The 15,666-nt window shown below is 37.7% G+C and overlaps 1 protein-coding gene across 1 annotated transcript in view; it reads left to right on the top strand.

Moving 5' to 3' along the window:
* The first annotated feature begins 765 nt into the window (after positions 1-765).
* Positions 766-15,666, top strand: part of LOC131979032 (neuroligin-4, X-linked-like) — a 36,325-nt gene continuing 21,424 nt past the window's right edge. Inside the window, exons 1-4 of the mRNA XM_059342917.1 lie at positions 766-1,833; positions 5,181-5,333; positions 11,492-11,677; positions 13,765-14,215. Of these exons, the coding sequence (XP_059198900.1) occupies positions 1,227-1,833; positions 5,181-5,333; positions 11,492-11,677; positions 13,765-14,215 (1,397 nt within the window). The 5' untranslated portion in view covers positions 766-1,226. The remainder of the gene's footprint in view (positions 1,834-5,180; positions 5,334-11,491; positions 11,678-13,764; positions 14,216-15,666) is intronic.

Below are 15,666 nucleotides of genomic sequence, written 5' to 3'. Positions count from 1 at the left end.
GTGATTACACGGAAATTGATGTTGCTCTCTCTGTGCGCGCGCGCGTGCACGTGTGTATGTGTTAATATTCTGCCCTAAGGCCCTCAAAGAGAGATAGCAGTGTCGGCTGGGGAGCAGCTGTGTGTGTCTGTGTGTTATAGAGAGTGTGTGTGTGGATGAAGAGATCAAGAAAGTGTATGTGCACATCTTTGGAGTAGAAAAAAAATGTGTGTGTGTGTTATTGAGAGGCATAAAGAAGGGGTGTGTGCATGCATCTGTGGCAGAAAGATAGAGAACAAAGTCTGTGTGTGTGTGTGTGTGTGTGTGTGTGTGTGTGTGTGTCACAGACTTCCTACCTTATGCTACATGCAGGTCAGGAGCCCCATGGTGTATTCAGGGTTTAATTAAGCGTGTGACGTGACTCTCCATCCCCCTCCTCCTCCTCCAGCCCCCCACTCAACCGGGTCCTGTGATCTGTGAAACATTGTGTAGTGAGGATGTGACATATGTCTGCGGCTCATACCGGATACACACACACACACACACACACACACACACACATATGCCATTCCTGTGTGACACAGCAGCCCTGACAGTCTGACACCGAGTTAAGCTGAGCGGACAACATCTCGTTTGCCCTATCTATCGCTCGCGTATCTATTTTTAACGTGAACAGCAGCGAGGTAGCACAGCCTATTTTTCTGATGTGTAACTTCACTGTGTGTGTGTGTGTGTGTGTGTGACATTTTATCTATTTGACACTGTGATTATTCTAATGAAGACTAATTAAATCCTTTTCTCCTTCTCTTTCCATTTCTCCGCCTCTCCGTCTCTTTTCCAGGAGGCAGTTTGGGCTTGTTATGGGGGTGACCGGAAGGAGAGAGTGACAGAGGAACAGTGATGCTACTGTTTACATAACGAGAGACTCACACACACACACACACACACACACACACACACACACACACACACATGCACACTTACACGCACACATGCTCAAATCGCCAGTCCAGGACGTACACACTGGCTTAAACACTTCCACACATACACACACACACACGTATTCAAGGGACTCGCTGACTGAGTCACCACACACTTAGAGGCACAGAATCACTGACTCACACACACACACACACACACACACACACACACACACAGAAGGAAAAGGTTGTTTGCAAGAGTCAGAACTGTTTGTTGTGTGTTTGCTATGGGCCAAGCTGAGCAGCAGCTGTGTGTGTGAGTGTTGGATGCAACTGAAGGGTCAACACAGCCGTAACCCTCGCGCTCCTCAAGGCCTCTCCTCCTCCTCCTCCTCTTCTCCCGTCCCAGATCTCCCAGCTACCCCTAAACACACCATCATGTCCACTGTAAGGACCAGAAGAACTCCCTCCCCCTGCTCCCCCGTCCCGTCCTCCTCCTCCTCCTCCTCCACCCCGTTTGGGTTTCTATCCCTCCTCCTCTCCTTCTGCCTCTCCCTGTCCCTCTATCCGGCCTCCTCGTCGGCGCAGCAGACTGTGCCTGTGATCTCCACGGCGCAGGGACGCATCCGGGGCATCCTGACCCCGCTGCCCTCAGACCTGCTGGGGCCCGTCATCCAGTACCTGGGAGTACCGTACGCCAGGCCGCCGACGGGGGACCGGCGCTTCCAGCCCCCCGAGCCTCCCCTGCCCTGGCCAGGAATACGAAATGTGACGCAGTTTGCTCCCGTGTGCCCGCAGTCGCTGGATGAGAGGAGCATGCTGGGGGATATGATGCCCTCCTGGCTCACGGCTAACCTGGATATAGCGGCAACGTACCTCACTCACCAGAGCGAGGATTGTCTCTACCTCAATATCTACGTGCCCACCGAGGATGGTGAGTGACATCTATCTATCTATCTATCTATCTATCTATCTATCTATCTATCTATCTATCTATCTATCTATCTATCTATCTATCTATCTATCCATCTATCTATCTATCTATCTATCTATCTATCTATCTATCTACCTCAATATCTACGTGCCCACTGAGGATGGTGAGTGAACCCAAAGGGATACAAAGACACATGATGAACTCAAAATGAATCTATATATACAAGATTTCTTACTAAACTCAAGAGTTAACACACATCGATTTTAAGATTATTTTACTGGTTTTCAAATCTCTTATTCGTCTTAGTCCAGCCTATTTATCTGATTTACTTTTATCATATGAACCTGGAGGACCCTCAGGTCTTCTGGCCTTTTAATAAAACCAAAAGTTAGAACAAAAAGCCACGGTGAGGCATCGTTTTCTCTCTGTAGATAGATAGATACACTGCAAAAAAGGTGTGTCTAAAAACAAGATAAAAACACGAAATCTGACGGAAATGATCTTGCTGCATGGACAGATAATTTCACTTGACAAGATTTCTTGAATTAAGTTAGTTAAATCTAGGAATTATGCATCTTGAACACTTAAAATAAGAAATTAACTCTTAAAACAAGATAAACTAAAGCTGCTAGCAGCGATGAACTGGCCCGAGCAAAATAAAAAAGGGATACAAAGACTCATGATGAACTCAAAATGAATCTATATATACAAGATTTCTTACCAAGATAAAAAAAACTTAGATTTAGAAGTGTTCGATAATGTATCTTGTTTTAATAGTTCATTAGTTCATTTTTTAAAGTGTTCAACATGCTTATTTCTAGATTCAACAATCTTATTTCAAGAAATCTTGTCAAGGGAAATTATCTGTCCATGCAACAAGATCATTTCCCTCAGATTTAGTGTTTTTATCTTGTTTTTAGACAAACCTTTTTTGCAGTCTATCTATCTATCTATCTATCTATCTATCTATCTATCTATCTATCTATCTATCTATCTATCTATCTACGTGCCCACTGAGGATGGTGAGTGAACCCAAAGGGATTCAAAGACTCATGAATAAATATGCATGCAGGGTTAGAATTAGGGTGACATGTTTACTTCTCTGAACTCCAAGCAGTTCCAGGCTGTTTTTTCTTTTGTTTCTGTCACATTTTACTCACTGTGGCCTCAGTTTTCACTGCAATCTGTGAGCCCTGTGCCTCTATGAAACAGCACAATCATGGCTTCTCCCTCAAGGCAGGCAGAACTCAAAATTAATCTATATATACAAGATTTTTTCAAATTTCCACAAGTGGTACCAGTACAGAAAAAAAGAGAGCTTCACGTTCTATAAATATTGGGCTAATTACATTTTTACAACTTCTACTTACAACCCTTCTTGTCCCCTCCTCTCGGCTCTGTGTAAACAGCCTGCAGTTCGGTCATAGATTCAGTGAATGTTTGCCATCTGTCAGCCAGCTGTGCTTGGAATTTAATGTTTTTTTTACAGAATTGGGTTAGTGCAAACTACTTTTTTATGGCGAAATGTTAAATGAGACATGCAATTTTGGTGAAATATCACAATTTTAACCCTGAATTTGGTTACTTTGCCTGAAGGAAGACACAATTTGCTCAAGGATCTGTGTAATTGAAAATTGGATAATTTTTTACTGTTTCTGCCCGTAATAATGGTGTAATTTTAGTGATTTTTTTCCAAAGAAAATGTGCCTTTTAAATCTGCCGGTTTGTTATGGCGTTACCACGGTTACAGTCATTCACTTGTCAAAACAAAGTGGCAAAAAAAGTGGCACTGTCTGACCTGGAGGTGACAGCAAGGTGATTTTAAGGGTATTTAAGCTGTGACTGATGATTAACACATCTAAAGAGCCTTGTCAGGACACAGATAAATCCTTGATAAATAAATAAACAAATAAATAAATAAGTGTTTTTTTAAAAAGCGGACCTCCAACCAGTCCCCACCACCCCCCTTATGCACGCCTCTGGTTGAACCGACACTTAATATGCAGACACCTGCGTCAGCCGCCAAGGGGTTTACGCCTTTACTTGTGGAGGAAAGTGGGAAGGACACAGACTCACTCATGCATACATATTGGTTCATACACATGCATGTGACCCTGCACACACACACGCACACGATGGCAAGCTAAAACACTCCCACAGCCTCAATTTATATCCCCCCCCGAGAAATGAAGGTAGGGAGATATGAAGCACAAAGGGGCAAAGGAGCCACAGTCTGTTCCTGCTTCTGTATGTATGAAGCCATTTAAAGGCTGAGATGCATACGAATGGACAGGTGGACATTCGGTTAGATGCACGGACACACACACACACACACACACACACACACACACACACACACACACACACACACACATACAGTCGATATGGTCAAACAACAACAGACAGAACTAAGGCAGAAGGAAGGTGGGTGGATCTGCGCTTACACTCAAAAAGTGATTATGTAGAACACTGGCATCAGGTGCTTCAGTGATGTCACTTTATCTATCTATCTATCTATCTATCTATCTATCTATCTATCTATCTATCTATCTATCTATCTATCTATCTATCTATCTATCTATCTATCTATCTATCTATCTACACTGCAAATTATTTGGTTCTTACAAAGAACTAATATCATGTCTTGTCGATTTTAAGATCATTTTACTGTTTTTTAAATCTCTTATTTGTCTTAGTCCAGCCTATTTATCTGATATACTTTTATCATATGAACCTGGAGGACCATCAGGTCTTCTGGCCTTTTAATAATACAAAAAGTTAGAACGAAAACCATACAGCAAAAAAGGTGTGTCTAAAAAAAAGATAAAAACACTAAATCTGAGGGAAATGGTCTTGCTGCATGGACAGATAATTTCACTTGACAAGATTTCTTCTTTCTAGAAATAAATAAGCATGTTGAACACTTAAAATAAGAAATTAACTCTTAAAACAAGATAAATTAAAGCTGCTAGCAGTGATGAACTGGCCCGAGCAGAGTGCACTGACAATAATTTGTTTCTTACCAAGATAAAAAAACTTTAGATTTAGAAGTGTTAGATAATTGATCTTGTTTCATGGACTCCAGAGGGCTAACGTAAAAATGACAGAAAAAACCTAAATTACTTAAAAAAGACATAAAATGACAGAAAAAAAACACACAATTACTAAAAAAAAGACACAAAATGACAGAAAAAAACTAAATTACTTAAAAAAGACACAAAGTGACAGATCTATCTATCTATCTATCTATCTATCTATCTATCTATCTATCTATCTATCTATCTATCTATCTATCTATCTATCTATCTATCTATCTATCTAATCTCATCTCTTGTCTCTCTCACCAGACATCCATGAGGAGGGGGGTCAGCGTCCGGTGATGGTCTACGTCCACGGGGGCTCGTACACAGAAGGAACTGGCAACATGATGGATGGCAGCGTGCTGGCCAGCTACGGCAACGTCATTGTCATAACCCTCAACTATCGCCTTGGAGTGCTGGGTAAAATGATATACCTTCTACATATAATATATAGCTTCGATATCTAAGTAAATCGCTGAATGCTCCAGAACTTTATGGTAATATGACTGCATGTGCTGTTGCTTTCCACATTTTTTATCCTGTCGAGATATCTATATCTTGACAACTAATGAATATACTGATAGATGCATGCCTTGGATACCTTTTGCACACATGCAATCCACAGTGAAACAATGCACATTTTAAAATGGCTGTATTGTGCTTCAACACCACGCTGCACCCTGTGAGCAAGAACAATAGCAGTGAAATTACTGCCAGGTTGCTCTGGGTATTCTGATAATATCACTGCGGTATCATGCACCTACTGTACAGTAATTTACTTTGCATTTGGGGGCTATAGGCCAAAAGGGTAGAATGGATAATAATTGGAAATGTGATGCACACATCTATGTTGCATTTATGTATGATGGGGATTTAGCTGCGTTTTTGCCTTGCAGAAGAATAGATGATTCCCTTTTAAGATGAAGAGATGCAATCTTGTGGTCAATAATTAAATCTTAAACTGCAGCTGGGTATTGATTCAGGTATGAGTGGTGTTTTCATAAAAAAACACAGTCAGTGTTGTTATTTTTTTATATATTTTATGCTATGAGACGTCAGGTTTTTATTGGGTGATGTATTTATTTGTAGAGAGCTATAGATAATTAGAGTATTTTTAATGCTGTAACCAAGACTTTACACGCCATTGTTCCTCACTTTGACTCTCAGAGTTTCCTCATATTTACATTGTATTCACCATCTGGATTGTTTAATCCTTCAGCGAGCTATGAAATGTGAAAACCATTAGTGAGTTGTTTTCACCCAGAGTGCCTTTTTGTTTTTTGAGTGAAAACATGTTCAGTATGGGTGTCCCTAGTGGAAATAAACCCCCAGAAGGCAATTTTTTCCACTACTAGCATTGACTCAAATCTGATCCTTTTTACCTCCATGACTCTCTGACTCATTGCTCCCTGAACAGGGAAAATCTGATTCCCTGTGGTTTTTCTAATTTTAGACAGCAATGCAAAGCAGACTGAATAAATAGAATATCTTAGAATCCTGACGTTTAGGCTTTTTGTTGCTGTAATTATAAAAATTACAAAGCCTGTGCAGGGCCACAGGAAGGTTAAAAACAGAGTTTGAAGGCATCATTTACCCTGTTACACTGAATATAGAGTTTAAGTGAGCACAGCATGCCTTTATATTTATTATGTGTCCTTTTTTTGGTCATTTTGTGTCTTTTTTGGTCATTTTGTGTCTTTTTTTGGTCATTTTGTGTCTTTTTTTGGTCATTTTGTGTCTTTTTTGGTCATTTTGTCTTTTTTTTGGTCATTTTGTGTCTTTTTTTAGTAATTTAGTTTTTTTTCCTGTCATTTTGTGTCCTTTCTTTGTAATTTTGTGTCTTTTTTGGTAATTTTGTGTCTTTTTCTTAGTAATTTATTTATTTTTCTGTCATTTTGTGTCTTTTTTTAAATAATTTTGTGTCCTTTTTTGGTCATTTTGACACTGCCTCCAGCGGCCCCCAGGTAATTTGAGGAAATAAACCCCCATAAGGCAATTTTTTCCACTACTAGCATTGACTCAAATCTGATCCTTTTTACCTCCATGACTCTCTGACTCATTGCTCCCTGAACAGGGAAAATCTGATTCCCTGTGGTTTTTCTAATTTTAGACGGCAATGCAAAGCAGACTGAATAAATAGAATATCTTAGAATCCTGACGTTTAGGCTTTTTGTTGCTGTAATTATAAAAATTACAAAGCCTGTGCAGGGCCACAGAAAGGTTAAAAACAGAGTTTGAAGGCATCATTTACCCTGTTACACTGAATATAGAGTTTAAGTGAGCACAGCATGCCTTTATATTTATTAAGTCGGTTGCATGCGCTGCATATCATACCAGTGGCTGGGTTAAATCATGCCCTCGCTCTCATTAGGAGTCGCCCACTATTTAATAATTCATATGGAGAGATTAATTAAAATGAGCCAGCAGGTTAATAAAATGTGTGCACACTCTATGTGTTAATATAGCCTATTCATTAAAGATGATTTAACCCACGTGCCATTATCTCTTTAATACGCTTGATTCTGTGGATTTATGTTACAGAAAGTGACGTGCTACATGTATTTGAATAAGGCTTTGATTAATTATATATAGCTTTAACAATGAAACTGTGCTTTACTATAAGTGAGCAACAGCAAAGGAAGACTTCTGACAGGATGTGGCTGCTCGTTCTCTTAATTATTTAGTGCACTTATTTAGTTTTCTATCTTTTTTATGCAGTTTTAGCACTTTTTACAGATCACATGTACATGCAAATCATGTTAATACTGTATGAGAGATATTTCTCCTCCAGAGGGAAGGCTTCTTCTGAGTCTCCTGTAATTACACAGAGAATAATATTGAATATGGAGCAGAATAGAGTTGAATGCATGGTAAAAGGTTAAAACATATAACAACATTTCTGTATTATAGCAGCTTTCAAGGCTTTCATTAGATATTGATTTTATATGATGGCATTCATTTGCATCTGCTATTTAATTCTGACCTTGGGAATAAGACTGTAGTTGCTGCAGCTGTATTCACCATATTGAGCTTTTTGTCTTCATCTCCATTTTCTGTATCTGCACCACCTCCAATACGATCATCACCATCACCATCATCATCATCATCATCATCATCCATCATCACCAGTAGCAGTGTCTTCTTCTTCCTCTTCATTGTCATCATAAGTTGGATTCATGAGGTGAGCACATTTATGCAAAACAGTGTCAAGTTGCACACAACTGCTAGGATTAGTAAATGTAAAGCAGGGGTCTCAAACTCGCGGCCCGCGGGCCAATTGTGGCCCTTGTGGTGATATTTTGTGGCCCCCACCTTGATATGAAAGTTTAATGTGAGTTTTATATGAATGGCACTTTACTGTGTTGTGTGTGGAAGGTCCCTTTAATTACTTTCTTTGGTAATTTTGTGGGGGGTTTTTTGGTAATTTTGTGTCTTTTTTTAATAATTTTGTGTCTTTTTTTAATAATTATTAAAAAAAAAAAATAATATTGTGTCTTTCTTGGTAATTCGGTGTCTTTTTTTGATCATTTTGTTTCTTTTTTTAAGTAATTTAGTTTTTTCCCCGTCATTTTGTGTCTTTTTTGGTCATTTTGTGTCGTTTTAAAATAATTTTGTGTCTTTTTTTGGTAATTCTGTGTATTTTTGGTCATTTTGTGTCTTTTTAAAGTAATTTAGTGTTTTTTTCAGTCATTTTATGTCCTTCCTTTGTAATTTTGTGTCTTTTTGGTCATTTTGTGTCTTTTTTTGGTCATTTTGTATCTTTTTTTTGTAATTTTTTGTCTTTTTTTGGTCATTTTGATACTGCCTCCAGCCGCCCCCAGGTAATTTGAGTTTGAGACCCCTGACAGAATATAAATACATTAATAAGCACATGGAGTAAATAGGAAGTCATCCTGAAACTTTTATTATGATCATATTCATATAATGTCCTTGTAATATCGTTTTTGCATGAGAGCACTTTCTGACAAATTGCACATAAGTGATGAAATGTATTATTTTAACAGCGTCGCCTTTTTTGCTCATTATATTCTTACAGTATGTGTTCACGGCCAGCTCGAGGTTCAGAGAAATTAGCTTCTGCAGTAATGAGATATACCGTGGTGGAGTGAGCCATTAGGATCCTTTTTTGTTTACTTAACACCGTCAGCAGTAAAGGGAATAAGGGATAGCTGCGTTTGTAACTGCATACGTGTGTAGCTTTATGTCAGTGTGTGTGCGGAAGTTGATTCTCACTCACATGAATATGGATGTAGCTTGCTGATTTAATCCAATTTTCGAGGGATTGCAGGGGAGGCGAATCATTTGTCATTAATTTTCTCTTTAAATGTATGATAAACAAGACTCATGCATAATTGATCCGAACAGTGGGGAGGCAATGATGTGGGAATCACTTCCCCGTGTGCTTCTGTGTGTTTGAACACTGTAAGATGACGTTCCAAAAGTCAGCAGGAAAATCCTTTTTTGATAAACTCATTATTTACACGGTTCGCTCAATTCTCTACAGAACGTTTGAGCTTTGATTTGAAATGTTTAAAGGGACAGTCCACCCAAAAATAGAAATTTTCCTCTTGCACCTCACTGCAAAGAAAGGTGTGTCTTGGTCATTTTGGGTTTTTATTTAGTCATTTTGTGTCTTTTTTTGGTAATTTTGTGTCTTTTTTTGGTCATTTTGTGTTTTTATTTAGTCATTTTGTGTCTTTTTTGGTCATTTTGTGTCTTTTTTGGTAATTTAATGTCTTTTTTTGGTCATTTCGTGTTTTTATTTAGCCATTTTGTGTATTTTTTGGGTCATCTTGTGTCTTTTTTGGTCATTTTGTGTCTTTTTTTGGTCATTTTAATCTTGTTTTAAGAGTTAATTTCTTATTTTAAGCGTTCAACATGCTTATTTCTAGATATAACAATCATAATTTAAGAAATCTTTTATCTTGGTAAGAAACAAATAATTTGCAGTGCCGGTCCTATTTATCAATCAAAATTGTTTTGGTGTGTGTTGCCAAATGTTGGAGATTAGATTCTACTTAATATAATGTAAATAGAAGACACTGAGATTGTAGTGTTTAAAGCACCTTGTTAAAAAAAAGAAGCAATTGAAAGGCTAAACAGCAATCTCTCTTTGCAGAAATCATGACCCAATTACTCAAAATAATCCAACACACCTTGATGTAAGCATGTTCTATTGACTTTCTACCAAACTAAACCCACCAGTCGTATCACTCTGCAGAAAAAAATCATGTTTCTGCTCATAAAAAAGATGCTTTTCATGACTAGCAGTATTGACCTCTTCCTTCTGCACGGTGATATGGTTGGCTGGTGGAGAATGAAAATAGTTCCTTTATATAACTAGTCACAACAAGGTCTGTTGCTTTTGAAAAGGAGAAATCGTTGTTGAGTTTTTCAAAATGGATTTCTTGGTGCTTTAAAGCACAAAAAGCCACACAGTTCCATTATATTGAAGAGAAAGCAGACATCTATCTATTAATATCTCCAGCACTAAGCAATTCACACGACAAAGATTATAACGAGCACTACAGAGAAGAAGAAAAAAATATGTTTTTTTTTTTAATTTCGGGGCAATCTGTGGAAAAAGTGGAACAAATAGAACACATTTATGATGTTTTTTTTAAATCTGTGATGTGACATAAACGTTACATTGGGCGTTTATGGTATTTATGTTTATTCATTCATTCATTATGATATTTCTTATTTTAAATCTTCTTTTAAAATTTCTTATTTGCATCTCCACAACATTTATAAAAATTGTGACTTTATTTGTTCAGGAAATCTGGTCAGAACAAGTTAAATGCAATACAGGACACCCTATCAACGGATTAGAGTTGTTAAATGGGTTTTAGCTTAGCCTCGTAACAAAAAATAGGCTTTGTGAAATTAGCTATTTTTTCACATTTCTGTTTCCAGTCACAGCCACATTTTAGAGAAGTCACTTCTTGTCACAGTCACATGACCACCACACCAGGGTGTTGAGTATGTGTCGCTTAGGGATTTAATGAGTTAAAGTGAAGCATAAAGCTGAATATGGGAGATTCTAGAAGATTTAAAATGTTTGTTACACGGGTGTCACCATAGGTTCTTATACTCAAGTACTTTATGTTCTACTGTGTGTAATAACGATGTTTCCCTTACTTAATTACTTAAAAAAGACACAAAGTGACCAAAAAAAGACACAAAATTACTAAAAAAAGACAAAAAAATTACCAAAAAATACACAAAATTACTAAAAAAGACACAAAATTATTAGAAAAAGACAAAATTACCAAAAAAAGACACAAAGTGACCAAAAAAGACACAGAATTACTAAAAAAAGACAAAAAAATTACCAAAAAATACACAAAATTACTAAAAAAGACACAAAATTATTAGAAAAAGACAAAATTACCAAAAAAAGACACAAAATTATTAGAAAAAGACAAAATTACCAAAAAAAGACACAAAATTATTAGAAAAAGACAAAATTACCAAAAAAAGACACAAAATTACCAAAAAAAGACACAAAATTACCAAAAAAAAGGACACAACATGACATTACATAACATTTCCACTTCTTCTGTGTCTGCCTGCAGGATTCCTCAGTACAGGCGATCAGGCAGCAAAAGGGAACTACGGCCTGCTGGATCAGATCCAGGCTCTGCGCTGGGTGAAGGAGAACATCGCGGCCTTCGGAGGAGACCCCGGCAGGGTCACGGTGTTTGGATCGGGAGCCGGAGCCTCCTGCGTCAGCCTGCTCACCTTGTCTCACTACTCTGAAGGTAAGGAAGAATGATGGACACAACCTCCGCTTATCTAGCGCGTATGTTCAGCTCAACGTGTGCGTCACAGACGTGGAAAGGCTTTTTGCCCTTTGAAACGCACAGAGTACAGGCAGATAGACAGGCAGGCACCTGTGATGGTCTGAGGTCGGTGGCTGCTGTGGAAGCTTTGACACTAATGGCTATGAAACCTTTCACGGTCTTCAGCGGACCGATACAGCTTTCATTTACTGGTATAAATGCCTGAATACGCCTTTCAGTTCTCTGAACAATACAGCCTGCTTGTGAGTCATATAGCTAAGAGCTGTATTATTTTAAATGGTTAACTCTTACCTTCTTCAACCTGATGCTCTGAACACAACCTGCCATCCTGTTGAATAATGCATGTGTGTGTTTTCACTGTTTTTGCTGTGGGAATGCAAGTTCTGCATCAGTTTATGTATGCAAATGTATTGTGTAACCCTTCAAGTGTGCAATCATGTGGAGGCATTCATGCATATGTGTGTGGGTGCATGTCCATAAATGTAAACATATGTGTGCCTCAGTGTACATGCTTCATGCTGCACCCTTGTTTGTGTTAACCCTCTGAAATCTTTGGCTATTATGTCTGTTAAAATCTGTTAAAAATCTTCACCATGCCATGTTGGTATCAGTTTTTTCAGCGTTACCTCACCTATATGTGCTGATAATTCATTTTTAATTTTGACTTACTTGAACAAAATTTTGAACCCAAAATAAACTAAGGAAACATAAAATCTGATCTTGAAAATTATGTTTCAAAACACAGGATTTTAAATATTGCAAATATGAACACAGGTTGCAAATATAACATAATATAACAGGTAAAAGGAGGATAGTATCTAGTTCAGGGATGGGCAACTTAAATGCTGCAGGGGGCCACAGTTTTTCATGGACACTACCACAGGGCCACATATAGGAGCGTGCACTTAACCAGATATGATGAAACTGCAATTTTAAATATGTTTACAGTGCAGTAACTTAACATATTTCATGCACAAATGCATGTTTAACAGTATAAATAGGAATACAAAAGGTTTGAAGCAAATAAAAATCTGTGATATCTTTTTTTTCCGTGCAATAACAGCAGACCAACATTAATTGCAAGAAGTAATTTTGTGCATTTTTACACTGCACTTTTAAGATTTCATGCTCAAATGCATCCCCGGGCCTCCAGTTGCCCATCCCTGATCTAGTTCAATATTTTATACTAAATATATTTGACATTATCTCCAGTTTTACTGGCATGTAGTTTCAAGCCAGAACTTTAGAGGGAAGCTGATGGCAAGACTCAATGTTGCTTAATTTTTATGGCTTCATGTCATGAAGAAGTAATATGCAGGTGGTTTCATGGACTCCAGAGGGTTAACGTAAAAATGACAGAAAAAAACGAAATTACTTAGAAAAGACACAAAATGACAAAAAAAGACACAAAATGACAGAAAAAAGACACAAAATTACAGAAAAAAGATACAAAATTACTAAAGAAAAGACACAAAATGAAAGAAAAAAACTAAATTAATTAAAAAATACACAAAATGACAAAAAAAGACACAAAATGACCCCAAAAAATACACAAAATAACTAAAAAAAGACACAAAAGTATTAGAAAAAACAAAATTACCAAAAAAAGACACAAAGTTACTTAAAAAAGACACAAAATTACTAAAAAAAGGACACAAAATTACCCCAAACCCCCCAAATTATTAAAAAAAGCCACAAAATTACAAAAAGACACAGAATTATTAAGAAATACACAAAATTAAAAAAAAAAAAGACACAAAATTATAAAGAAAAAGACACAAAATTACTAAAAATTGACACAAAATGACGAAAAAAAAAGACACAAAATTACAAAAAAAGTAATTAAAGGGACCTTCCACACACAACACAGTAAAGTGCCATTCATATAAAACTCACATTAAACTTTCATATCAAGGTGGGGGCCACAAAATATCGTCACGAGGGCCGCAATTGGCCCGCGGGCCGTGAGTTTGAGGCCCATGGTGTCTATGCTTCATGCTGCCCCCTGGTTTGTATTAACGCCTGTATGCTCCTGTGTGTCTCAGACCTTTTCCACAGAGCCATCATCCAGAGTGGCAGCGCTCTAGCCAGCTGGGCGGTGAACTACCAGCCCAGCAAGTACGCCCGGCAGCTGGGGGAGCGGGTGGGCTGCGGCATCGACGACAGCACCCAACTGGTCACCTGCCTGCAGGGCCGCAGCTACCGCGAGCTGGTGGAGCAGAACATCACGCCGGCCAAGTATCACACGGCTTTTGCCCCGGTGATTGATGGCGACGTTATACCTGATGACCCCCAGATCCTGATGGAGCAGGGAGAGTTTCTGAACTACGACGTGATGCTGGGGGTGAATCAGGGCGAGGGCGTGAAATTTGTGGAGGGCATCGTGGACTCGGAGGACGGAGTCACGGCTGAGGACTTTGACTTTGCGGTGTCAGACTTTGTGGATAGTTTGTATGGATACCCAGAAGGACGAGATACGCTGAGAGAGAGCATAAGGTGAGTGTGTGAGTGTCTGAGTGACTTTAGAGGAGCACTTCACCTGCAAAATGACCATTTGTATATCAGTTACTCTCTGTGTTCTACCACACTGCAAAGTATTTGTTTCTTACCAAGTCAAAAAAACTTTAGATTTAGAAGTGTTAGATAATTTATCTTGTTTCGTGGACTCCAGAGGGCTAACGTAAAAATGACAGAAAAAAACTAAATTACTTAAGAAAGACACAAAATGACAAAAAAAAGACACAAAATGACAGAAAAAAACCTAAATTACTTAAAAAAGACACAAAATAACAAAAAAGACACAAAATTACTAAAAAAAAGGACACAAAATGACAGAAAAAACTAAATTACTTGAAAAAGACACAAAATGACAGAAAAAAGACACAAAATGACAGAAAAAAAGTAAATTACTTAAAAAAGACACAAAATGACAAAAAGAAGACACAAAATTACTAAAAAAAAGACACAAAATTACAGAAAAAAATGAATTACTAAAAAAAGACACAAAATGACCAAAAAAATTACACAAAATGACCCCAAAACCCAGAAGGCCGAGATACGCTGAGAGAGAGCATAAGGTGAGTCAGTGTGTGAACGTCTGAATGACTTTAAAGGAGTACTTCAAGTGCAAAATGACCATTTGTATATCAGATACTCTCAGTGTTCTACCACACTGCAAATTATTTGTTTCTTACCAAGTCAAAAAAACTTTAGTTAAGATTGTTAAATCTAGAAATAAGCATGTAAAATAAGAAATTAACTCTTAAAACAGTATAAATTAAATTGCAAGCAGCGATGAACTGGCCCGAGGAGAGTGACCTGACAATTATTTGTTTCTTACCAAGTTAAAAAAAAACTTTAGATTTAGAAGTGTTGGATAATTTATCTTGTTTTAAGAGTTAATTTCTTATTTTGAGCGTTAAAGTGTTCAATTTCTAGATTTAACAATCTTAATTCAAGAAATCTTGTCAAGTGAAATTATTTGTCCATGCAGCAAGATAATTTCCCTCAGATTTAGTGTTTTTATCTTGTTTTTAGACACCTTTTTATTTGCAGTGCATGAATTCTCAATGAAAAAAATATATCCTTGTATCCCTCCACAGTGAAGGGAAAACCCCCAAATGGTCTGTTTGGGGGTTTCCCCTTTACAGTGCAGGCATGCAAGAAAAAACTAAATTTTCTTCAAGAGTTTAAGTATTTCTTTATGGTTTTGGTAAACATGGAAAGTTAGATTAGATCATTGATACCATTTGAAGCTGCAGTTTGGGGATGGTTAGCTTAGCTTAGCATAAAGATTGGAAACAGCTAGCCTGGCTCTGTCCAAAGGTTACACAATCTCAGTTATGGGAAGTAACTAAGTACATTTACTCAAGTACTGTACTTAAGTACAATTTTGAGGTATTTTATGTAACGTTATACTTCTACTCCACTACATTTTGAGGCAAATA

This window comes from Centropristis striata, chromosome 10 (assembly GCF_030273125.1).
Source record: "Centropristis striata isolate RG_2023a ecotype Rhode Island chromosome 10, C.striata_1.0, whole genome shotgun sequence".
Lineage (NCBI taxonomy): Eukaryota > Metazoa > Chordata > Actinopteri > Perciformes > Serranidae > Centropristis > Centropristis striata.
Note: the sequence above shows the minus strand (reverse complement) of the source record. Positions and strands in the feature narration are given on the sequence as shown.